General features: G+C 41.5%; 5 protein-coding genes across 5 annotated transcripts; 2 read left to right on the top strand and 3 right to left on the bottom strand.

Annotated features, from left to right (window-relative positions):
- Positions 1-285: 285 nt before the first annotated feature.
- Positions 286-4,601, bottom strand: si:ch73-261i21.5 (zona pellucida-like domain-containing protein 1). The gene is made up of 9 exons (XM_042708497.1): positions 4,505-4,601; positions 3,745-3,971; positions 3,093-3,277; positions 2,545-2,617; positions 2,338-2,435; positions 1,841-1,921; positions 1,549-1,720; positions 654-683; positions 286-426 (listed from the first exon to the last, which is right to left on the bottom strand). Exons 1-9 carry the CDS (start codon positions 4,599-4,601, stop codon positions 286-288), a joined length of 1,104 nt encoding a protein of 367 aa, XP_042564431.1.
- A 2,531-nt stretch (positions 4,602-7,132) lies between these two features.
- LOC105900366 (histone H2B 3) lies at positions 7,133-8,229 on the bottom strand. The gene has a single exon (XM_012827656.3). It carries the CDS (start codon positions 8,052-8,054, stop codon positions 7,674-7,676), a length of 381 nt encoding a protein of 126 aa, XP_012683110.1. The 5' UTR covers positions 8,055-8,229; the 3' UTR covers positions 7,133-7,673.
- A 37-nt stretch (positions 8,230-8,266) lies between these two features.
- LOC105900365 (histone H2A) lies at positions 8,267-9,164 on the top strand. The gene has a single exon (XM_012827654.3). The coding sequence runs from the start codon at positions 8,348-8,350 to the stop codon at positions 8,732-8,734; it is 387 nt and encodes a 128-aa protein (XP_012683108.1). The 5' UTR covers positions 8,267-8,347; the 3' UTR covers positions 8,735-9,164.
- Positions 9,165-10,239: 1,075 nt separating this feature from the next.
- On the bottom strand, positions 10,240-14,728 carry LOC105900363 (heat shock cognate 70 kDa protein). The gene is made up of 9 exons (XM_012827652.3): positions 14,632-14,728; positions 13,505-13,714; positions 13,139-13,344; positions 12,869-13,021; positions 11,888-12,443; positions 11,476-11,678; positions 11,084-11,282; positions 10,714-10,946; positions 10,240-10,601 (listed from the first exon to the last, which is right to left on the bottom strand). The coding sequence occupies exons 2-9, from the start codon at positions 13,707-13,709 to the stop codon at positions 10,404-10,406; spliced, it is 1,953 nt and encodes a 650-aa protein (XP_012683106.2). The 5' UTR covers positions 13,710-13,714; positions 14,632-14,728; the 3' UTR covers positions 10,240-10,403.
- A 4,228-nt stretch (positions 14,729-18,956) lies between these two features.
- On the top strand, positions 18,957-25,087 carry LOC105900329 (cytotoxic and regulatory T cell molecule). The gene is made up of 10 exons (XM_031572173.2): positions 18,957-19,223; positions 20,805-20,951; positions 21,297-21,458; positions 21,582-21,698; positions 22,104-22,265; positions 22,784-22,882; positions 23,698-23,868; positions 24,126-24,275; positions 24,384-24,464; positions 24,584-25,087. The coding sequence occupies exons 1-10, from the start codon at positions 19,094-19,096 to the stop codon at positions 24,814-24,816; spliced, it is 1,452 nt and encodes a 483-aa protein (XP_031428033.1). The 5' UTR covers positions 18,957-19,093; the 3' UTR covers positions 24,817-25,087.
- The last annotated feature ends 1,175 nt before the right edge of the window (positions 25,088-26,262 follow it).

A 26,262-nucleotide genomic window follows, 5' to 3' on the forward strand; every position in this document is an offset into this window, starting at 1 on the left:
TGACACTACAAAGCTCGCTTAATTCCCTAAACTTCTGATTACTGATGAATAAGACATGCATTTCATTAATACAACCATGTAAACTGTAATCTCATTTAAACCACAAGAGCGGAAAGGAGAGTGTCTATGCAGGAGACTAGCACGCGTTGTATTTGATTGAGCACAGATATATGCTTGTATATGTTTATATATGATGCAAGTGGTTTTGTCCTTTGACCTCGACCTTGTCCTTTGACCCTGACTAATGTTGTCCGCTGTCCTGTCAGTCCACTTGCTTCAGGGGTTTCAGCGACCTCCGTTGGCCCTCTGTGGCAGAAGGCTGTCCTTGTTTTTAGTGAGACGGACCCAGTAAAAGATGGCCCCCAGGGTTGCCATGCCGATCACGCCAATCACTGCCGCGGCTACCGCCACTCCTAGCACTGGGCTCTGCCCACGGGACGGATTGGAATCTGAATGACAGTCACAAAGAGATCACCTGCTTTCACCTGTTATCATCTATCGCCTACTCAACTTGATAAAAAGTCTGAAATCCCTGACATTTTATTTCCATATGAACATATGTATACAGTCGTATCAGATGTGGTTAGGATTGTTTTTCATAGTTAGATGGTTCAACCATAAAACCTCAACACTACATGAACTTATATAAATACCTTCAGATAAATGTCCTGCAGCCACTTCACCTGAAAATGAAAAACACAAAAAAAAATTATCAGTAATTCATGCGATTAATTTCACCCAAATATTACGTTTTGTGTACTGGGAGTCTCTGTAACCATCTTGGTGCAGTACATTTGTTCTCGACTCTGACTTCCTTTCTATTTTCTCAAGAGAGGAATGAGGTCTTGAGGACTCCAGAAGCAATGTTATCAGAATAGACGTATGTACCTAAATAAAATTGAAATCATAATATTAAATAATTAAATATCAAGATACTTGGTGCTGCACGATAATATTGTGCCAAAACATATTGTGATACTACACTATCGATTTTTTTTACCTTTATCTTTACTTTAAGACTCCTTAAGATCCACTAAACATATACTTTTAACTCTATTATTTACTTTATCTACTTTATTTCATTAATCAGGAGAGCCATCTTACCAGTGTCAACTTTAGTGATGACTGGGCCGGAGCTAACCGTGGCCATGTCACTCACTGAGGTCCCCTGGGCCGTCATGACCTCCCTCTTCCTCCTCGAGCTACTCGAACAGTTCTAAAAGGCAGAAGGAAAGCACATGACCTCCCTCTTCCTCCTCGAGCTACTCGAACAGTTTTAAAGGGCAGAAGGAAAGCATATGACCTCCCTCTTCCTCCTCGAGCTTTGAACTTGAACTAAGTTGCTCTGTGTAAAGGCATCTTCTAAATGCATTTATGTTAATGTAATATTGGGGTTTCAATGCGATGGGCATATTACATTCTCAAAGTATATCCACTCATGACAAACAATTTAGACAAGATCCACAACGGTAACAAAGCTCTGCGTGTCCTGATGTTAAATGATCAATCCTACAGTAGCACCACCACAGACATCAAGTGAGGTGTCACCTGTTGCAGGGAGCTGCAGTACGTCCTCTCACAGAGTCTAGTCTCACAGTGCAAGTAGAAGGTGGACACCGTCTTATTCTTATGCTCCACGAAACGGAAAGCCTCAAAGGAGAAATGTGCTTCTTGTCCGTCCCCGTTCACTCCCATCACTGTCTGCCCGTCACGAGTACACCTAAAATCAGAGACTTAGAGGCTAAAAAATGGGGAAAATTGGTCTATTCACATTCTCGACTTCTCATATCAGGCCTGGTGTTTTTAGTTTACGGATGTACGTCCAGATGGAGCCACTCACCCAACGAAGAGGTCGTAGTAAGTGCTGTTCATTGGAGAAGGGCTGGTTGTGGCATAGCATCGATCCAGCAACACATTAAACCTTAATGAAGAGGAAAGATTCTAAGGTAAACTGAAGTCAAAACCAGTTTAGCGTGTGTGTCGTACTCTTAATTGTGTTCGTATGATCCACACAGTAGTCTCTTTGTGCCCACCATGTGCTTCATGGGACAATAGCTAATTCCACAACTGGGATATGTTATTTCATCTAGTTATTCTGCAAGTGTTTTGGTACTTATTCAGAAATGGCATTGTAGTCTTGTATGTCATTAGATATTATGCATATTCTCACCCATATGTTATTATATGACATGTAGGTTCATACCCATATGATATTATGTAACTATGTTCATACATATGACTAGTAAAGAGTGTTTTATAATCACTTCTTCATACTCATGTTATTGTGGTGATACCCAGATCCAAAATCCTGATTATTGAAGGTGTCATATCTAGTACCTTGCTGTGAGATTTGTAGCCTTAACTTGGACAAAGATTCGAGTTTTCAGACTCAGACCACTGTCAGGGACCATGAGCTGGGATGAGTACTCTGGATCCTTGGAATCACAAATTGTCCAAATGAATTACTCATCATAAGTATTGTCCATTGTCCATGTCCATTGTCTTCGTATGTGTTTTGTGTATGTGTGTGAGCTGAGGTCCTACCTGGAATAGACGCATACTTAATGTACTGATGAAACTCCCATTGTTGTCCTTGATTGCCAGGCTCACACCCGATCTGTTGCAAAAAAAATAAGCTAGGTGTGACCTTTGATTGCGCAATATCCTGACATGTTTATTCATGTTTAGACATGTTTATTCATGGTCTTCATACTGAGGACTGGTGCTCATTTACTGGGATGGAGAACTGCTTTAAAGCATAGCATATCTTTAGAAAGCTCTCTGGATATACATGATCTGTTCTGGAAAGTTCTGGAAAGGAGAAGAGAACCTATGCAGCACTTCCGTAAAGGGCAAGAGTTGCCTTCGTTTTCTCTCCTTTTTCTGAACTTTGAGCAGTACTGATATCCAGTGGCGGAACAGTTGATATTTCTCATAATTTTGTTCTGACGTTACTTTTGTTAACATAACAAATAAAAGCCAATTTTGTATTACCAATAACTCCTATGCAGTTACAAATGCTTTGCCTATATTCCTTTATTAGTTTATTCGTTTTTTAGAGTGACAGAAAATGAAGAAGCTGACTAACTCACACACTCATTTCTGTGTTGTTCACCAGGTACTGCAATGGATAGCGGCAAGAGAATAAATACATCATCTCTTTACGGTAGGTGATGGTGCCGGCACCGGGGTCCAGGGAGTTGATTATCCCCGAGATGTTGACAAACTGAATGTTGGAGTAGTCGGAGAAGACACCGGAACCCACTTGTTGAGTGATCTGTGAAGTTAAGAGCTTTTATGAGGGGCACCCTCAAACAAACATCCAAGTTAGGATTTCATCAAATGACATTCACTGTCCAGAGGAGGTCAGATCATGGGAAAGGGTTAGAGAGAGGGAGAAAGAAGAAGGGAGAGAGGGAGGGAGGGAGGGAGGGAGACAGACAGAATGAGGGAGGGAGGGAGGGAAGGAAGAAGGGAGGGGGAAAAGGAAGGAGGGAGGGGTTAGGGTGAAAATGGGACTGGGACAGGCAAGGAGAGAGAGAGAGAGAGACAGAGAGAGAGAGACTGAGAGAGAGACTGAAAGAGAGAGAGAAAGTGAGAGAGAGCGCGAGAGAGAGACAGAGAGAGACAGACAGAGAGAGAGAGAGAGACAGAGAGAGAGGGAGAGAGAGAGGGAGAGAGAGAGAGAGTGAGAGTGAGAGAGCAGACTGCCTGCTGATAATGTACCACTTCTCTGCGTGTTACCGTGAGTTTGTTGGAGCACTGGGACACAGCCTGCTCTGTGATGGAGAAGTTGAAGTTCAGCACAGGAGGGTCCGCGTTCAGGTCAGGGGTGCCACGGCAGTTGGGGTTGTCGTAGCGCGCATTGAGCGCCATCAGGGACTCGTTGTACCCTCCGTAGTACACAGGACAGAGCAGGATCTGGAGTTCCATTCTCTCCGTACCACACACTACAGTGATATCAGAGTTCCCTACCGAAAGCAATAGACAGTGGTAAAATAAAGAAGTCTATTAATGAATTTCTGTGACTAGCGTCACCACATCATTTTCCAAAGGTTTACATCAACTTGCTGTATATAGCAAATGCATCTATTTATACTCAAACATAATTAATATAGAAAATGCATTATTCCACAGCAAATGTGCGTATGTAAATAAGTAAGAAAGTAAAGTAAGATAAACGAGTTTACACATTTTAATCAGCATGACAGTTCACTGGGCCTTGGCCTTCTTAATTCCCTACCTCAAAATTGAGCTGCACACACACAAATAAAAACATTTGTCTAGGTGTAAACTGGGTGTCACAGGCTAACCGCATGCAAATAAGGTGTTTCTAGGGCATGAGTTATCATTTAATGCCTTTAAGGGAGAAACGCAGAGGCTCGCCGACTCATGTTGCTGGGTGTATGCAGCTGTGCTTTCTCAGGTGTGAGGAGGAGGAAAGGTGAGCTGCAGGTGCCGCGGTGGGAAAGACATAGTTGCCGCGGCGAGCTCGTCCACTCACCTGGCTCTCGGAAAGTGGAGTGGGAGCTGCATATGTTCTGGGCCTCGCCACGGAGGACGAGCACAGCAAACTGATACACAAGCAGGGACAGCCACATTGTCCTCGCGCTGCAAGGGGAAACCCGCCACAACCATAATCTCACCTTGACCTCATTTTGCGTGTAACACTGAAAAGCACTGCTTTGAAAGTTATAAAATTTGTTGTGAAATGTTGTAGATGTAGTAGTCTTGAGAAAGTGTTAATATTTTTTTTTCTAAATTAGAATTCAAAATTGTTCTAAATATTTTAACAACTTCAAGGATGTTTTATAAATTACAAATAAAATGTCTTACCACATTTTTGAGGTAATAATTTCAAACAAAACTAGTAACCCAGTAATAAACCCCCACATTCATAAAAAACAGAAAGCATAAAACATAAGAATCCAAGATTACTGTTTGAAAAGTTTAAAAATTAAATCATTGTTGGAATTATTCAACTGAGTTATTAGAAATGTACCTAAATCATACTAGTTTTCATGTAAAGAAACTCCAAAATGCCTTGATAATTCACATTTAAGGTTGCTAATTGACTGAAGTATTTTACCTTGTTTAAGTCTGCCTTCGGCTCTGGCTCCTGTTCTCTTTCTGTGCCTGATGTGGTGTGTGGACCCCACCTATTTATACCAGCCTCCTTTCTGATGAAAGGCGTGAAAGGACCTCCGCAAACAAAACAGAGCTTTAACAGGAGGGTGGGGGGTTGTGCAAGCAAAGAGAGCAACTTGAGTGTGTTTATCAGAAACGCTATATGCTTAAGAGCATCTGATACGTCTGGAAGTGACTGTTTTGCCCCTGGGTATGGACTGGATGGGTATGGATGGTTGGCTGTTGGTCCTCTCTTTTACCCAGATGTCAGATCACAAGAGATCAGATCACATTATGCATATGATGTTATGATGTATATGGAGTTTGGTAGGAAATCGGATTGAAGCTTTTACAGCTACCAGGACGTGATCGATTTGAATACCATGGCCATTCTCAGGCGGAGAGGACTCAGAGGCTCAAGCCCTCTTTACACAGCCATACCGTTGAAATCGACATGAATTTCATACATGACAAAAATTAGCTTCTAATATTTACTGAGGAATCATCAGCATAGATCTGAATGATAAACGCTACATGACATGGTGATCATCCATGTGGTTTGTTCATTCCCAGATTATCTTTACAGTTAAATACGACACCTCTTAAAATGTATCAGAATTCTAGCTGCAGTATTTGTGCACATTTAACATTAATTGGTACTGCACATAGCTATTGATAGGCTTCCCTTCAACGTTTTCAAGTCCACACTTTCATATTATGAGATAGATATATTTCTCCATATTAATGGACACTTCCATCTTTTTGTTTCCCTACCCCACTATTAAGGTGTTTGTGTTGTACTCTGTAATTGGTAATTGTAAGGAAAAGACGTACATGACATACGTGACAGACGTACAATAGGCTGCTAATATAATGCCTGAAGAGAATCCATTGAAACTAACCAAGGGCAATCAGACACTGCATTAGTGACATGCACATGAAACACTATGCCACTTATGTCGAAGCATACGTGTTACTAATCTTATCTCTAGGCATAGGGTCTTTGTGAGAAAATAGATCCCTACAAACACCCTGCCATTCCATAAGAATGGAATCACTCCAGCGTCAACAGCTCTCACGCCAGCGCTCAAACCCTGAAGAAACCTCACGACATGGGCCTGAACAATAGACTGTGTGTCATCTCGCAAACCTCTATTGTACAGGTGCGCTGCATCACTGCCTCCTGTAAGACATCAGTGATACCCCATTGCTCATAATTGCTTGTGGCACAGGTACAGATTGTTCAGTGTGGCTTTCTGGTTCACTGCAGGTGAACTGATATATTTCTATATTTTTATATTTTCTTTTTTAGTTAACACTTCATATGGCATGAAAGGAAGAAAGAAAGAAAAATTTGCATTTTTCACATTTCTTCATGCAAGTGCATCATTTTCTTTCTTCCTTGCAAAGTTTTGATTTTAATTTAGGCCTTGCACTCTAACAGACTGTGAACAATATTGAGTGCAGCCCGTTTCTCCACCTCTGAATACTTCATATGGTTACCAGTTTTTTTTTACTTGAAACATTTTAGAGGCTTAAGACCTTTCTGTAATGATATGTTGACATACTTATGAAGAAAAAACTTAGTCGTATTACTTGCATAATTACCTCTGATTGAATGCCCTATCTTTTTTCCTGATTTTCAGGTCAGATATAATGCTGAAACAGCGGAGACAATGTGAGACTTTGATACTCAGTTTCTGCATCCGATTGGAATGTTCCATTTGGTTTTGTTTTCATCTCCTGAGGGTAGGGAGTTCTTTAATAGTCTGCTTAGACATGATTAAGCCTAGTCCCCTGCATTGTATCTTTTCGTAACATTACCTTCTTAAAAATCACAGGGAACAACTTCTTTTTGTTAAGTACAATTGCCCTGATTTCAAAGACATCCGAGAAGAAACGTATCCACAATCGGATCACAGGTAGCGTACTGAAGAAGCAAAATAATGCATGCGTGTACAAGTGTTGTGCATGTTTCCGCCACACACTCCTGCCAAAACGAACATGATGTTGACAACCAGTTTATTTAAAGGCCCACTCAGGTTGTACAACACAACACGATATTTAATATGAAGACTTGCCCCGATACAGTGGACGGAATAAAAGCATATGTCAAATCTCTTGTCAAGCAGTCTGCAGTCAAATGACACCTGTCACAGGGCATCAAGGTAACGGCAACTACAACTGATGAGACACGAACTCCTCCCTTTCCCAGTGGAATAGGCTACAAATGAATTCAGACATCCAAGAAGCTACAGCAATTATATAAAGCGGTTTTTTTTTCATTTATGAGCCAGACAGTAACAGCCAGATAGTGAGCCAGATAGTAACACCAAATAATTAATTGATTGTTCGAACAGCCTTGAGTTTTTTTTGTACATTAACATCAATGTGGCACTGGTACTAACGCGTTATTTACGCCTTATATCCAGTCTGATGGGCAGGAATTGTGGCTGAGGCAACAGTTTGTCGATCAAGTGTCCAATCTTCTGGAAGAGAATCAAAAGTCTACATATGCTATCTTGAGCTCCTTGTCTTTGCCCGTTTCACTTGGAGCTTGTGTACTTCGTTACGGCTTTGGTACCTTCAGAGACGGCGTGCTTGGCCAACTCCCCGGGCAGAAGCAAGCGCACCGCAGTCTGAATTTCTCGGGATGTGATTGTCGAACGCTTGTTGTAATGGGCAAGACGTGAGGCTTCGCCTGCGATGCGTTCGAAGATGTCATTAACAAACGAATTCATAATGCCCATTGCCTTAGAGGAGATGCCCGTATCTGGATGGACCTGCTTTAACACTTTGTACACATAAATAGCATAGCTCTCCTTCCTTGGTTTGCGGCGCTTTTTATCTCCTTTCTTCTGCGTCTTTGTCACGACCTTTTTGGATCCCTTTTTGGGAGCAGGGGCAGATTTAGCTGGATCTGGCATCGCTTCAGCGTTGGGAACACGAACTGAAGCCCAGCTTCTTCAACTGCCACCCTATTATTTATAGTAACATCATGCAAATGTAGCTACACAAAATATGCCTTGCCATTGGCCATTGGGTTAACGTCATGCATTTGACACTCTATCATTGGTGAAAACTGTGCGATACGAAATTACCAATCAGAGAAATCTTAGCAGTATATATACCAATCCCAGTTTACATCATTGTTGGAGTTGTTGTGGGGAAGCTCTGTGTACCCGAACGTGAATGACCGTTAAATAGTCCAGTAACAGCAATGTCTGGGAGAGGTAAAACTGGGGGGAAAGCCCGGGCCAAGGCGAAATCACGATCGTCAAGAGCTGGTTTACAGTTCCCTGTTGGCCGTGTCCACAGACTGCTTCGTAAAGGTAACTATGCCGAACGCGTCGGCGCTGGAGCTCCAGTGTATCTGGCTGCTGTGCTAGAGTATTTGACAGCTGAGATCCTGGAATTGGCCGGCAACGCTGCCAGAGACAACAAGAAAACAAGGATAATTCCGCGCCATCTGCAACTAGCCGTGCGCAACGACGAAGAACTTAATAAACTCTTGGGTGGCGTGACCATCGCTCAGGGAGGAGTACTGCCAAATATTCAGGCCGTGCTTTTGCCCAAGAAAACGGAAAAGCCAGCAAAAAGCAAGTGATCGACACCACTGGGCATAAAGTCCTGCGCCTATGAGAGAAGACACACTTTGTTAATGTCTCCAAAAGAACATTTCATACGCTGTTTTGGGTCGTAAACGTTTTGTGTAATTTGTAAATTGTGTAAATTCATTTTCGTTTGCTCAAAACTCAAAAGAAGTGAAATTGTCTCGGTACTGTAGGCCCATTTGACGCACTCCATGAACAGCACCAGAGGTATGGAGCACAACGATGAACAGCCATTTTGGATCTCTGTGTATTGTAAAGTGAAGCAGGATTCTTGCCATGAACTTGTCACTCGCCACCAGTGACCGACAGTTTGGGATACAATGTATGGCTAGAAGCAAACTAATGTCAGAGGTTTTATTTTTGCTTCATTCATCGTGATGAAATGTGAGGAAATATGTTTTGAATAAATGTTTTGTTATGATATTTTTCTGTCAGCTTCTTCCCGCACATGCAAAGTAAACAGCACACAATCATCTGACACTTTTATGCACAGAGTAGTGAAATGATCTACAGATACAATGATATCCCAATGCAATACGGAATAGTCTGACATCCAGAGGACATTTTTTGTCATTGCAGCTACAACGTCTTTATCAAAGCGTTTTAAACGTATACCCCCAAAACAATTACATTAAGAGGTGACCATTTAAATAGTACGGGTAATTATACCGTCAGTATATAGTAGTTATACATAGTTGTGTCATAGTTATGCATGCATGTGTCAGTATGCAGGTATGCATTTACAGTTGATGAAGTTTATCAGATCTTTGTCAAGGATCATGTTAAATTAAGTGGAGATGCGTCAAGTTAAGACAGATCAGTTAGTAAGATATACTAGACTGTTAAACCATTAATTAGCTAATGAAAGACTAGTAAAGATTGGACCACACCGTTCACATGACATTGTGCACATGAATGTGGCATGTGTATGAAAGAGGTGAGTTTAATATTGCATTCCTTCAGATGTTGAATTCAGTGTAAAAGTTGCGACTCGGCCAATAAAATCCAGTGTTTTTCACTAATAATGTTGCAGAGCTAAAAAAGAGTTAAATAGTTAAAAAGTGGACCAAAATACATAAGCTAAAGAAGTTACAGTGAATGTGTCATGATCAGTAAAAAAACACATTTAATAAAGGGGAACATATTACAGCTCCCTTACTACATTATAGGTACGCCGTAATGAGTAACACTTTGATACACTGTAGTAACATAATCTTAGCCCCACATTTGATATAATTAGAAACTATCAATGAGCTACTACTTATCTGTTACTAATCTATTCTGTACATTTAGTGGTGCAGTTACACTGAAGTCAGTGCTTTGTAGTATAGTGGTAGAGGTGCTATCATCTGGGGCGGTTGTGATTTGGACAGTTTTCAGACAAAAAACAGTACATTATACCATTAGTTTAATAGATAAAACAAGATAGAAAACTGAAGATCTGAATAAATACCAAAACTAACAAATTTAGAAAAAAAACTTAAGAGACTCAAATCAGTATCATTGGGGCAGATTTTTAATAGTCTAGGATTCACAGTCAGGCTCAGTGTGTGTACAGTATTAGAGTCAGTGCTTCCAACATGGCATGACCTTTTAAGTATTTATCAGACATTGGATATACACTTAACGTGTTTTGGGGTACAGAGTATTAGCCTTTCTTGTTTAGTCGACCTCCTCGATGGTTGGTCCGGAGGATCCACCGCCACCCGGTGCAGCACCAGCTCCAGGGAAGCCGCCAGGCATGCCACCGGGCATTCCTCCTGGCATCCCGCCGGCACTCTGGTAGAGCTTGGTGATGATGGGGTTGCACACCTTCTCCAGCTCCTGCTGCTGATGCTCGTACTCGTCCCTTTCAGCAGTCTGGTAGTGTCAAAGGTTAAAGTACATTACTTTATTCTAAGCAGGATATTTGGAAACATTGAAAACTCACGCGTTGACTGTTAAAATGATTTCAACGCAAAATATTGCTTACCTGGTTCTTGTCAAGCCAGCTGATGACCTCGTTGCACTTGTCCATAATCTTCGTCTTGTCCTCATCACTGATCTTGCCCTGCAGCTTCTCATCCTCCACTGTGGACTTCATGTTGAAGGCGTAGGACTCTAGGGAGTTCTTAGAGGACACCTTATCACGCTGGACGTCGTCCTCGTTTTTGTATTTTTCAGCCTCTTGCACCATGCGCTCAATGTCCTCCTTGCTGAGACGACCTAATCAGGGGTTGACAGAGGTTAATTAAGCAGAGTGAAGAAAGGCAATCTCATGATGAAAAAACAAGCACTTCAACATTTTAATAAAGCTTGGCGAGCACACTCAGTTCACTAGTGTGGTATGAATAGAAAGTTACCTTTGTCGTTAGTGATGGTAATCTTGTTCTCCTTGCCAGTGCTCTTGTCAACAGCGGAGACATTCATGATGCCGTTGGCATCAATGTCAAAGGTCACCTCGATCTGAGGAACACCACGAGGAGCTGGAGGGATGCCGGTCAGCTCAAACTTGCCCAGCAGGTTATTGTCCTTGGTCATAGCACGCTCACCCTCGTACACCTGTGAAGATGACAAATGTTATTCATAACTGACATTATACATTCTGACAGCTGAGGAAGGTGAATACACAACCTCTGACCTTACGACCTCTGACCTTACAGTCTCCAGTATAAATCATCAACATCAAAGCGTGACAAGCCACTGTGGACAATTCCTGGTCCAACTATCCTCTTCAGTGACTATTTCAACTGACCTGAATGAGCACACCAGGCTGGTTATCGGAATAGGTGGTGAAGGTCTGGGTCTGCTTGGTTGGAATGGTGGTGTTGCGCTTGATGAGAACAGTCATGACGCCACCAGCGGTCTCGATACCCAGAGACAGAGGAGTGACGTCCAGAAGCAGCAGGTCCTGGACATTCTCTGATTTGTCACCAGAGAGGATGGCAGCCTGGACAGCTGAAAAGGAAAGAAAATGGTTGTATTCCTCTAGCCCTCCACTGAAGGTACAAAATAAAGCAAGTTAAAGTTCTCGCTCAGACATCCAAGGAAGGTACTTGTGCCATCATTGGTTTGCCAACCTCTGGTGGAAACTGCGAATGGCTGGACATCAACTTCATCACAGCGTTAACAACTATTATACTACATAGTATATATAATGTACTTACCAGCACCGTAAGCAACAGCCTCGTCAGGGTTGATGCTCTTGTTGAGTTCCTTGCCGTTGAAGAAATCTTGCAAAAGTTTCTGGATCTTGGGGATACGGGTGGAACCACCGACGAGGACGATGTCGTGGATCGCGGACTTGTCCATTTTGGCGTCACGGAGGGATTTCTCAACTGGGTCCAAAGTGCCACGGAAGAGGTCAGCGTTGAGCTCCTCGAAACGAGCCCTGGTGATTGAGGTGTAGAAGTCGATGCCCTCATACAGGGAGTCGATTTCAATACTGGCCTGAGTGCTTGATGACAGGGTGCGCTTGGCTCTCTCACAGGCGGTGCGGAGACGGCGGACGGCTCTCTTGTTGTCGCTGATGTCCTTCTTGTATTTGCGCTTGAACTCTGCAATGAAGTGGTTGACCATGCGGTTGTCAAAGTCTTCGCCACCCAAGTGAGTGTCTCCAGCAGTAGACTTCACTTCAAAGATTCCGTCCTCAATGGTCAGGATGGACACGTCAAAAGTGCCACCACCAAGATCGAAGATGAGGACATTCCTTTCAGCACCAACCTGTTGCAAATGAAGAACGTTTTGGTAACGTTATCTTCTAATGCAACCCCTCAAAGAAGAACGTTTTGGTAACGTTATCTTCTAATGCAATCCCCTCAAAGAACAAGCTGAATGAATAAGGAAAGATGCAATAAGCAATCCACAAGATATCAATCAGGGTAGACACTCTCCTCTTCCCTTCAATGAGCATTGCTGATGCTAAGTAAACGGCTGATAGGGATGCCAGTTTCTTTGGAAATCTTATTGCTTGCTTAGTTAATACGCCCTGACATATCAAGGGCTTATTTCAGAGCATCTATCTCCATGAGAGCTATCACAATAATAATAACAGCGAGCAAAGGCATCATTAACTGCATCTCAAATTAATTAAACTTAGAAAATTATGTTAAATGAATTAAGTCAAATTGCCAAATTAAAGGTCTCACTTTCTTATCGAGTCCATAAGCGATAGCTGCAGCTGTCGGTTCATTGATGATACGGAGAATGTTGAGACCTGAGATGGTTCCTGCATCCTTGGTAGCCTGACGCTGGGAGTCATTGAAGTAAGCCGGGACCGTAATTACAGCATTGGACACTGACTGCAAAACATTTGCAAGGTTGAAAACATTTTTTAAAAAGGCCACATTTGAGTGCTGGGAAAGAAATGTATTTGTTTCAGTTGTTTTCATGCGGATGTGTTCCCCCCCGAGACTCACTTTTCCCAGGTAGGCTTCAGCAATCTCCTTCATTTTGACCAAGACCATGGAGGAGATCTCCTCGGGATAGAAGCTTTTAGTCTCACCCTTGTATTCCACCTGGACCTTTGGGCGCGAGCTGTCACTGATGACGGTGAAGGGCCAGTGCTTCATGTCTGACTGGACAACCGCATCTTCGAACCTCCTGCCAATCAAACGCTTGGCATCTGAGGGGGAAAATTGGCATAAAGATATTCAATTTATTATTCATTGACGTAAAACAGTAATAAGTCAATGAAAGCTTTCTTTTCATTGGTCAAAACTGTACGTTACTGTAAGTAGTTATTTTGGCAAGTTCATTCAATATGTTTGAAACTTCATTCTTACCAAACACTGTATTTGTGGGGTTCATGGCAACCTGGTTCTTCGCGGCATCTCCAATGAGACGCTCCGAATCTGTGAAGGCAACATAACTGGGGGTGGTTCTGTTGCCCTGGTCGTTGGCAATGATTTCAACTTTGCCATGCTGGAACACTCCCACACAGGAGTATGTGGTCCCAAGGTCGATGCCGACTGCTGTTCCCTTGGACATGGTTGCTGTTGCAAGGAAGGGAAAAAAGTAATTTACAGGGAAATGATTTATTCAAAAATGAATAAAAAGAACTACATAGGGTATGAATTGGAAAATGTTTTAGATATCATGTCACTAGACTACTTAGGACATCATATAGAACGTTTATTTTTCCACAACAGCCTTGTTTGTTTGCTACAGCACAGGTGTGTATGTTCAAGTGCACAGTTCATTATCTGCCTGTGAATGTCTAGCCTGCTCTTATTTTATGAAACCGTTTTAAATACCTCATTGCCTAAAACTAGGTCAGCTGGCATCAATAATTTAACTGAGGTTAAGGTACTAATATATGTATCCCATTGAAGCACAGCAGGCTTGGGTGACAGGGTCAGAATATTCCTGTCCTTCCCACCATCTTGATCCTATAGATTCCGTACTATTTAATGCACATCGAAATATTCTTAATCAACGCCATGGCATCGGATGTGGGCTATCGTGCGCGTTTCGAGCCATAATGCGATTTGACAGGGATGATCCCATGCCATCTGGAACTGAACGCCTGCGCACTCCTCCAACTGCGCTTCTGAAGGACGAAGTGCTCACTGCGGTAGGGCTTGCGCTCTGTCTACATCCGAACGTCATCAGCTCCCGGCGCCAGCCATTTGCCCTGTACTGACTGCAGTGCTATACAGCATCTGGTTAAGCTGACATTAAGAATATTGACTATTTCATTGCTGATAAGTTGCAAAAATAAAATACTCTCTATGTACTGACTTAAGCAACATAATTGTCACTTTGTTCCATTTGGCCTAAAAATCACCAAATAGTAGGCTAGGATGTGATAATAATCTAGGTTACATGATGACTGGTAAACTGCTTATTGTTACTGATTACTAATGAAATTATATAAAGAAATGACAAGATGATGGCAAAAATCCTTTACCTGTATTTGGGAGGATGCCTCAGCTAAGAGAACCGTTCGCTGTCTCCGACACTGCAGCAGAGCGAGCGGTCGCTGAAATAGTCCCTTCCGGAGCTCCGCACTCTGCTGTAAACCAATCAGATTCCTCACTGCACAGAGGGCTCCTCTGCACCTGTCAGAGGAAATGTACAAGCCTTCGAGTACTTTCCAATGGGGTCTTTAAAATAACTCCTCGAATCATAAATTCGTATAATACGTCTGTTTTTTTGTGCTTCACGAATAAATAGCCACGTGAGCCTTGTTGATGCACAATTTTGGAAAAAGGGAAAAAAGAAAACAAAGAGGGTTACCTAAAGAGAGAGGTCAGGCAGAGATTAGACCAAAATAGCCTAAGACTATTCTACAGATGTCTTCACTTCCAGTTTACGTGATTTAAATAGCCAGTTTGGCCTGCTCTAGAATAGCCAGTGGAATATTCTAGATTATTACTCAGAAAAGCCGGCTACAATCAATGCATTTTTAATCATCATCGATGGCGATGAGAATGACGATGAGGATAATGGTAATGGTGAGTTATGCCCAGTGACCTGTGACAAGTTAACAGGCCAATAGGAGAGTTTATTGACCTACAGAGCAAGTTACACATTTAGCCTGTAGCCTAGTCCTATATCAGGAAACAGGCTATCTGATTTGTTTGATGCCAGGTTTTGGCAAATAATGTCAAAAACACAATTTATACAGCTTCTCTTGAGTCACATGTGTCCAGCCTCAAAGTGATGGCAGCATTACTGGTCACCACAAGATGGCACTGTGTAGCCTATCCTGTGTGCGAAAGAACCATGTCCTATGCTTTTTGTCATATTAGTCACATGGTAACAGTAGAGGGGTTCATGGTTTGGTCACCAAAAATCTTACTATATTATATTAGTATAGTATATTACGAACATGGGGCTCACCATGTATCTTGGAAAATTATAAACTTAAAGGGCAAATATCTGCTATCCATATTAGACCGACATGATCAAATCTGCAGCCATCTTCAGGCCATCACAGTCACGTCAGGATATCAGATTCTAAATCTCACAGCAATGTTACCAGACTGATTTATTTTATTGTTTATTAAATTTACTTGACAGAAGACCCTGTTTTAAACATTAGCTGATGCACTAGAGTAAACTGGACTTTTCTGGACAAAGCCGTTTGTGTGCTAGTGTTCTTAACATACTTGGATACTACAGGGCATCTAACCCTAGGACTGGTACAAGCAACGACAGGCATAAAAAAACACATGCCGACAGGAACCAGCATAACCACAATGTGACAACATTTAGACAGCACTGCCAAACAAACATGATTCAGGCCAAGCTAAACCATCTCATGTTAGTCAGTCTTTTGATCACCAGGCGGGTACAGTTTAAGGTGTCTGGTCCCCTTGAGCAGCGAAAATTAAAGTAAAAAGTCAGTGAAAGTAAAACTAAGACAAGACTCGGTGTTCCTTTATGTAAAAAATAACTATTTATAGTGTGCCAGTAGACTCATAAGCAAATCATGCATGGCTTTCCTCATAGGTTTCAGTTGTGAACATTGTGTCTAACTTCATCGTACAGTACGGTTAAGCGATGAACGCAGATCATGAAGTTCAAAGTTCAAAAACACGGATTGGTAATAGAACTGTAGCCCTGGACAATATGTGGATTCTCAAGGTTTGGCAGTGTAAACGTGATATCACCTGCAAATCAAACTGTACCAACAGATGTATGAGCATTACACATGAACAGACTAGGCATGTTATTGTGTTCATTTGAAAGATACACTATTTTGGCAGTAACGACTTTCAGGTAGTCAGCAACTGTGACAAGCTTAGTAAGATGGTACACTGTATCAAATGCAGCACTAAGATCAAATGGGCCTATTCAGAAATATGTTCTTAATTAGAGGCCAATAGAACATCATTTATAACTCCATTAGAGCAGCGTCTTTAGAGGCACACTTACACATTTACAGTGCCCTCCAGAATTATTGGCACCCTTAGTGAATATGAGCAAAACGGGCTATAAAATAAATTCTTTACTGTTTATCCTCTTGGTCTTTCACTCAAAAATTGTTGAAAGAAAAAAAGAATTTTGACATTGAATAAATATTTTTCTCCAAAACATGTGTGCCACAATTATTGGCACCCCTAGAATATCTTATAATTAAAATCTAACTGAAGTATATTTCCAGTCATGTTTTACATTTTTAAGGTCACCTGTTTGATTAGGAACTCTTAAGTGGTCAACCATGACTTGCTGTTTCACTGGGCTATAAATATGAGGTGACACAAGCCAAATTACCTTAGTCATTCAACACTATGGGAAAGACCCAAGAACACAGTGCAGATGTGCGACGAAAAGTTGTTGAGCTTCACAATCAGGAAATGGACATAAGAAAATGTCTAAATAGTTGAAAATACCCATTTCCACTATCAAATCATCAGAGATGTTAAGAGTCAGCCTGGAAGAGGACGTGTGTGAACATTGACCCCACGCACCGTGAGGAGGATGGTTCGACTGGCAAAAGAATCTCCAAAGATCACAGCTGGAGAATTACAGAGGTTATTTGAGTCTTGGGGTCAGAAAGTCTCCAAAACTACCATCAGACGCCACCTACATCACCACAAGTTGTTTGGGAGGGTTGCCAGAAAAAAGCCTCCCCTGTCAATCAGCAACAAACTAAAGTGCCTACAGTTTGCCAAATGTTACTGGGACTTTCAATAGGACCGGGTTATATAGTCAGATAAGACCAAAATAGACCTTTTGGCAACAAACATCAAAGGTGGGTTTGGCGTAGACAGAAAGATAGCCATACAGAAAAGCATCTCATACCCTCTGTGAAGTATGGTGGCGGATCTTTGATGTTGTGGGGCTGTTTTTCTTCCAAAGGCCCTGGACATCTTGTTAGGATACATGGTATCATGGATTCCATCAAATACCAGCAGATATTAAATTAAAACCTAACAGCCCTGCCAGGAAGCTTAAAATGGGCCGTGGTTGGACTTACCAGCAGGACAATGATCCAAAGCACACCTCAAAATTTACACAAAAATGGTTCACCGACCGCAGAATAAAGGTTTTGCTATGGTCATCACAGTCCCCCGACCTAAACCCCATAGAAAATCTGTGGGATGAGCTGAAGAGGAGAGTCTACAGGCATTGACCTCCGAATCTGAAGGATAATGTACGTATGTAGGAATGGTCTCAGATCCCGTGCCATGTGTTCACCAACCTCATCACGCATTATAGGAGAAGACTTAGAGCTGTTATCTTGGCAAAGGGAGGCTGCACAAAACATTAAATGTTCCATGATAAGAATGTAATGTTTCTTTCAATTATGTTACTTCAATTAAAAGTTAGATTTTTGTGAATATTTTGAATGAAAGATCATGAGAATAAACAATGAAGGGTACCAATACTTCTGGAGGGCACTGTAAGTTAAGTAAAATTTTAAGTTACGTTTTTGAGCTGTAAATGAAATGATGTGACGATACTGTGATCACAACATCAATGCAGGTGTTAATATTGGCAAAATTATAAAATTTTAATAAAAATGGTCATTTTATGGGTTGAAACTAGCCCAACATACTATCTACTGTTTAAGATCATCCTGAACCTTGCAAGGCTGATGCTGATGTAGAGTCAACCATTGTGGTAGTTCTCTGGGTCATGAAATGGGCGGCCCACCTCCCCCAGCCCCCACCTGTGAGAGTGTTGCTGATCAAGACTCATCACAATAGACATATATTAGACATATACAGTATGTCATCAGCTCAACCTCAATCAGGACTACCCCCTCCTCAGTCCCACGCACTCCCCCCCAACTCTCCTCAGTCCCATGATACCCCCCCCGGTCAGTCCCTTGGCCACTTTTTGGCCTTTCTTCAAATCTATGCAGTAGGTGGTGTTAGGCTCTGAGTTGGGGGGGTGAGAAAACGGAACAGGAAACCGCTCTAACACAGCTTCCTGTAATCTGGAGAGATAGAAGGGGACTCAGTGATGGCGGTACAGATAAAGACCGGGGGCCAAAGGCAGACGTCTTCTTTAGGGCCTAGACACAACCCGTTTTTAAACTATTTTAAACTCAGAGACACAGATAAAGCTACCTGGTCCTTACTTACCCTTTGACTTGCTTTAAGAGAAAACAAACACACATAAAAAACACAAAACTGACACTAAAAATAAACCATATAAAAAAAGACATTGGCTCTTTCATTTACAGCTTCAAGTCAGTGTGTAAGTCATCTATGCGCTACAAAGCCACACAGAGTAAAAATTTAAGCAAAATTGAAAGGATTTAGAATGCTACGATGACTTGACAATTATTAGTATTAAACTGGTAACGGTAAACAGTGTCAATGAGTTAATAATAGACAGAGAAGTAAGTGTCTGGATCGGATTCCCCATGTAAGGTTATATATTTAAGTGAGTGGAAAACCCAAAACCTTTTTATGATGTCATGGGAGGTAGGTCTAGTACGCTATAAAAAAGCCTCAGAGAGGAAGTGCTCACAGATCAAGAGCAACAGTATGAAGATGACAAGCGCGGCAGATTTCGGCATCATTGTTTTAATACTTTGTGGTGAGTAAAATCTCTTTTCAACATCAATTCTTTGATTCAAATCTGAACGTAGTGTATCCTCCAATGCACAGTGATGATACTGAAGTGTATTCAAAGTATAAAGAGCACAGAGAACCTTACCTACGGATCATATTCTAAAAGATTCTAGAATGGTGTGTCTTAAAGTGTAGGGTTTATTTTTTATGTTATATTTCTTTTGTATTTGCCTGTACTTTTTTCTTATCAGTTATTTGTAAATGTACTTCATTTATCTATGTCGAGATGTATTACATTCAAGAACTCTTCTGCTTCTGCTTCTGCTGTTTACTGTCAGAGTGTTTCTCTGAGAGGAATTCATGAGAAAATGTTTTCAACAAATTAAATTAGCTTGACTTTTCTTTGAAGATGAAGCAATTAAATCGATGAAATCAATAAGTCACAGGCCAAATTGACAAGGTGATGAAACAGATTATGATAGAATGTAACGTCAATGGTCACTGCTTTATTTACATTACAGCTGTTTAGTTAGCAGAAGTTTTTCTTCAAAGTGACTTGCTGTACATACATAGTACATTTAATCTGTGTACTCCCTGGGAATAAAACCCATGATCTTGGTGTTGTTGACACCTTACTCTAGCTGTTGAACCACAGTAACACAACAGATAGGGGTCTGATTGAGCAGAGCAAAACCATTGTCCACAGATCATGGCTGGTATGATTGAACGCGGATATCTGGTCTGTGATATGGCTCGCTAATTTTCATCTCAGATTAATTTAAACCATAGCATACACACTGTGATCAGTGTATCACACACTGTGTGCTCATAGACTAAAGAGGCATGAATGCAGAGGAAATGATTGCTTTAACACTCTATCCCCCCACCCCCACCCCAACACCCGCCCCCCCCACCCCAACAACTCGCCCCCTGTACTTTCACTTTATGCACTCTTTCTCACCACCATATTTCCTGTGGAGAGACCTTGTGCAGTTGTGCAGGTTGCAGGCGTAGACTATCATTACCACCACTCTGAGGGGCAGACTCACGTTCTCACACGGCCACCCCTACTTTCCTTTTCCACCCCCAGCCACGGAAACTTGCACCAGTTGAGTCAGAGTTGTGTGAAGAGTGGTCGTCTCTCCGCCATTGCATCTTTCCAGTGCCCCCTTCTTTACCTCTCCCGACCCCAGAGTTTAAATGAATTACTATTCACCCACCCTCACACATCCACACATACAGTATATTTGGCACAGAAACTTGGGTTGACCTATTTTTTTGTTTCACCCTTTGAGCGACCTCCTCACTCTTGTGCATGCATATCATTCTATGAGTGTAAAAACAATATAAAAAACAAAAACAAAGTGCGCACATCCAAACAAGCTTCGTTCCAGTCGGAAGAGATTAAAGGAAATTAATATTAGATGTACTAATACATATATATATGGTATCGACATGTTTATTGTGAAACATTTACAACCCATTAAGGCTTTCGTCAAGCGAATAAGGACAACTATCAGTGTGCAAATAACTACCGTGGTTCCCATTTTGAATTCTTGTGTATGATATTCATGTTATCGTCCTTTATTGTGTCCCTGTATCATAGGCATGGAGGTGTCTTTAGCTGTAAGACACGTCACTGTGATGGAGGGTGAAAGACTAACCTTGCAATGCCCGGAGGCCCCAGGCAATATGGACTGGCACCGAAAGCAAAATAATAAAGATGTTACACTGTTTTTCGACCACATTAAAGGTAGGATTCAAAGACAAAATCTGATGAGATACTGTAAGAAGACAGGTTACCATGTTGAATCAATAATAACCATCATAGCATCCTGTTGGGATATCCCCCCATCTGATTTGTACTGCTTAACATGTTTTTTAAACAAATAAAGCTGATGCTTTCTAGTATAAGAATAGTCACCACAAGGAAGGAAAAGGACAATATACAGTAGCAATGCCAGTTGTGATGAATGATATGATGAACGGTAGTTGTGCCATCCTGTAGCCATCCTAATGTGAACACATGTGGCAGGTGGGACAGCAATGTGGCCAAAGGGCAATGCATTAACAGTGTTTCTCTCATCTACATTTACAGCCTACAAGGACAGTAGATACAGCATCCACAACTTTTCCAGTTCAGACTACACTTTAATGGCGTCACCTGTTTCACTGAAAGATGAGGGCATGTATGAATGCCACCATTATCACAACACAGTCGCAAACGTCACAACAAAGCGATTCAATGTGACAGTTTTGGGTACGTTATTTTGTTCAGGTTATCCACAAAACGTCAAGATGGCCTCTTCTGTTTATTGGAATTTGGTTTATTTTTGGCATAATTATGGGATGTCTGATGTTGTCTTCGTTATGAACCCTACAGGAAAACCTAAAATTACGTACACCGAGCATGAAAACAGCACTATTGTCAAATGCTCAGTAAATGGAAGAACTCCACTCAAACTGTCCTGGCGGTATAAGGGTGGAATCGAGGTTGAAGGTAAGAGCCAAGCCATATCTTCTATTCTTGTCTCATTTCAGAGCTTGGTCTGGGGTCCCAATGCATTAAACTAGCATACATGTGAATTTGAATGGAGTTTTAATTATGAGCAGTTCTGAAGTTGGAAAACTCTCCACATATGAAATACTACTTATTTCATTTTTGTTTGTGCTACTTATGCTACAAACTCCATGAAAATATTGCTCTACACAAATAGAAGAACTAGATATTTTTTATGGAAATTCCCACCACAACGCTCTCACTTCCCACCTCAAAGCTCAAAGGTCAGGGAAGGACAGTGGCCAAACTCATGGTTCGCGCTTTGTTGTCATGAGTCGTCACACATGTGACTCAAGTTGCGGTGGTGTATCAGGCATGTCACCAAAATAACTTCTTTTCACTTAGCTCAACCACAGCACACCCAACAAGACAAAACGGGGAGATGGACCACGGAGGATGTCATTAGGATCAGAATCCTTAAGAGGAAAATTATAGTAAGATGCATCCTTCATCATCCTGGGCTGCCTCATGCTGGTGGAGTCACATTTGAGACCATAGAAAACAAAAGTAAGTATGATTACGTCTTTCACACCAGTGACTCCAGATGTAATGCTAATGTCAGAAGCAACAGGGCCATTGTGATAAAAACTATATAAAAGCACAAAACCGTAAAGGTGAGACTATAACTTGGTGCACTCCAGCCACTCTACCTGAGTGAAACTTGCTTTGCATTCCCACGGTGATCAGCCAATTAAAGATTGGAACCAAAGCCACTCCTCTTTTTGTAAGGGTGACACTACAAACTGATGCCAGGGCTTCTCCATTTTTGGCCAGTTGGTCTTTTTGAGAAAAACAGGAAATGATATATTTGTGTTCTGTAATCAGAAGAAACATTCAATGTGGACCCTTAGGTACTTTTCCAGTCGATCACAGGGAATCTTTGCGGGTCAACACGGGGCACTTAGGGAAAATAGCAGGCCATCTCCAGAAATGTACAAACCTATTAATTGACCCCACAGCACAGATATTGTAGAGAAAATTCAGAAAACTATCTGATGATCTAATGACTCTTTCTTAACCCACAGAATTCAAGCTATCTTCAACAACAACAAGCAGCACAGAGACGTCAACGTGGTCGACGTCGGCATCTCTCACCACAGATTCACCGCATTTCAAAATCACAGGTACAACCTTCAATAGTTATATTTATGTTACAACATCTCTCGAACAACATGAAACTTTACTTCCCTAATGGATGTGTTGTGCTAAACAAACAATGTGAATGCTCTTTCTTGTAACTACATTAATTGGTTGAAGAGGTATAAGCAGTGGTAAAGATTAATCAGAGAGGGGGCTTGTGAGAATTTGGCATTTGAATGGTGAGTTGGCTTTGACCTTGTGGTTTACACACTGCCCACACATAGGTGGTGGTGATGGTCACAGGGAACTTACTGAAAGTCACATGCTCTCTCATCAGATACAGTGTTTGTGTGAAAGAGGTAGTTGATACTTAATTTGTTAGAGCTCCATCTTGTGCTAACATGTTGTACTGCAAAGAAAATGTCACTTCAAGGAAAACTTTAGATAATGAGTAACTGAAACTGAAACTTACACCACAGAAACTGTTGAAACAATAATTTTCAGTTTTTCACAGTTCAGTCATTTACAGTTATTGAAGTAAACAGACACAGGTCTATCTCTGTAGAGATCCCTACCATGTCGTCAGACACTTATTACATTACATTACGAGCATGTCAGTGGCGAAAACACGTTTACTTTGTGGCAGATGCTTGCCCCATGGGATTACATTATATAGTCGTTTTGTGGTTCCCGGTCACAGTATTCAAACTCAATATTGGACCAATTTTAATCGTTAATAAAAGTGTGGACCAAAAAGGTTCCCCTTTAACCTAAGCTTGAAACATTGTGATGATTTCATTCGGTTGCGCTTGTTGTGTGAGTACTAATATTTATATTTTACGTTATCTTATCTGTACAGGAGAGACGGACTACACAGAGATAACTAGCATGACAACAAGTCAGTCCACCGATACAAACATCAATACGACTTCCACGCAAAAGAGCACCAATTCATTGCTGGTCAACACCAGCTCCACATCAGACAACACCACTTCTATAACCGAAAATGGCATTGGAAATTACACTAAAGGTACAATTACAACCTATACAGTATCTATCTATCTATCTATCTATCTATCTATCTATCTATCTATCTATCTCATCTTATTTCTTATATATATATATATATATATAACATTCTCACTGACTAAACATAATATAAATATATATAAACATATATATATATATACTTATATATATATATACACAACATTCTCCCTGACTAAACAATTACACACAAACACATTGGAAGATTTTCATCTTTTCATTCTCGCCCCCTTATCCCAGGAGTCTATGAGAAACCCTCCTCAGAAAGCCGAGAGGGTGGGAGCGCATCGCTGTTCATCTCCTCGGTGACAGCTCTAATTATCTGCCTGATGATAGTAGTCACGTTCCTCCTTGTCAAGATGAGGAGAGCCCACCAGAAGTACAAATCAGGTAGGTGTCAACACCAGTACACACTGATATGTTTATATCATCCTAAATGTACACCTGGCGCATCAGAGACCTATTCAAACCAAATATTTGTATGATTTTTCCATGTAGAAAAAGAAGAATCAGATCAGTCTGTGGAGAGTGGCAAATCAAAATCGAGTGGGGAGGAGAGCAAGCCTAAAGTATCCCTGGGTATGCTACATCATCAAACAACTAACACATTCCAATTCCAGTTTCCTACTCTCACTGTGTTTAATTTGTATTGTTGTGTAACGTGTTTGAAATTAAATATATATCCTCCTATTCCACAGGTTTCCTGAAGAGCAATTTCAGAAAATATAAGGTCGATGTTCTGGGTAAACAAACTTCAGCTTCAACCTCAGCGTCCACTCTAGCATCGAGTTCAGCTTCAGCTTCAGTTACACCGTCACATTCCACATCACACACAGTAGAGGTGACTGTTGAAAATCACTTGAGAAATGCCATCCTGAAAACTCAAGACCATAGCGCCACACCAAGTCCAGTTAAAGAGACTGAACTGTGAAGTTACCTTTCATGTATGATAAGCTTGAAATAATTATGGACTGTTGGTGCCGAATCTCAATATGTCAATTTTTGATGGATGTAAACATGTCAGTAATGCCATTATGTCAGTTGTTAAAATATGAAAAAAAATATTATGTAAATTATCTTAACTGTATGCTGTGTATTGAATATATGTACCACACAAAAGTAGCTACACACACATAAGCTGAATGAAAGTGTGATTGAAAGGCCGTGAGACTTTGTTCAAATAAAGATATATTTTTAACACATTATCATTGTCATCATGGTGATTAAAAGGTGTCCTACAATGTGAACAATGTAACAGAATTAAAGTCCTATCATGAGCCTGTGCGTGGCCTAGGGGGTATATAAACCGACACAGTCGGCGCAGGAGGGAGGGAAACGGGCACTCCTAGTTTGTGGTTACACAACTACACAAGTGGGCCAGACATCAAGGCTCATTTGCTTCAGCAGCGTGCATGTGTCACGCTTCCTTCACTCCCATTGGAAGTCACTGTGACTCATCGCTTAGTGTTTGCACCATGTGTTCGCCTGTTTCACAATGAACTACACATGCCTGAAGCTGACACAAAGTTATAATGTGGGAGATAGCAAGATGATATTGATTTTCCATCTGAAAGCATCACCATTACATAGGCCTACAGATTATTAACCGACATATTGAAGACAGTGACACAGAAATAGTATTGATTTATAATTTATTTAAAGGCAAATGTAGCATTGAAATAGGTTATATGTCACAATAACATTAGCTGCAGGATAAACTTCCAACAATCTAACTTGATTGTTATGTTATGCTTTCATGGCAGGGGACACTGAGGGGGCCAAAGCTGTTCAAAAGGAGCTGAAGAAGGAGCTGAGGGTGGCCACAAAGACAAAGTGGAGGGTAGGTTACAGGCCAACAGCTCTAGGGAGGTGTGTGTGTGTGGGGTGGGGGGGGGGGGAGTCAAGCACTGCCGTTGAAAGGACCCCTGGAACATGCTAACGAGCTGAACCAGTTTTTCAACAGGTTTGACCTCCCAACGCCCATCAGCTCAGCAGGGCGCATCACCTCTACCAGTGCCCCCATTCACACTTCGCCTCCCGCCACCCCCAGCCCCCTACCCCAGGAGGCAGTAGCATGCCCCCCCCCCCCCTATTCCTATTACATTACTGCTACTACACCCAATCTATCTATGTCAAACAAACTCAAAACAACAGAAGGCCTGCAAAGAAGGTTGATGAAGTCTCTGATATTACGTGCATCTTCAGACAAAACCTATGCCCTTGAGGCTACTAAACAAGTTTTTGACGTATAGTTTTCTGTTTTAGATGCCGTTTCCCTACTTTTGACTCAGCAAATTGGGATGGGTGCAGACAGTCTCAGATGAGTGGGTGGTGCTTGAATACCAGACATGAAGTACACCAGTGAATTAGTGAATTG

The sequence above is a fragment of the Clupea harengus genome, chromosome 8 (assembly GCF_900700415.2).
Source record: "Clupea harengus chromosome 8, Ch_v2.0.2, whole genome shotgun sequence".
In the NCBI taxonomy this organism is placed as follows: Eukaryota; Metazoa; Chordata; class Actinopteri; order Clupeiformes; family Clupeidae; genus Clupea; species Clupea harengus.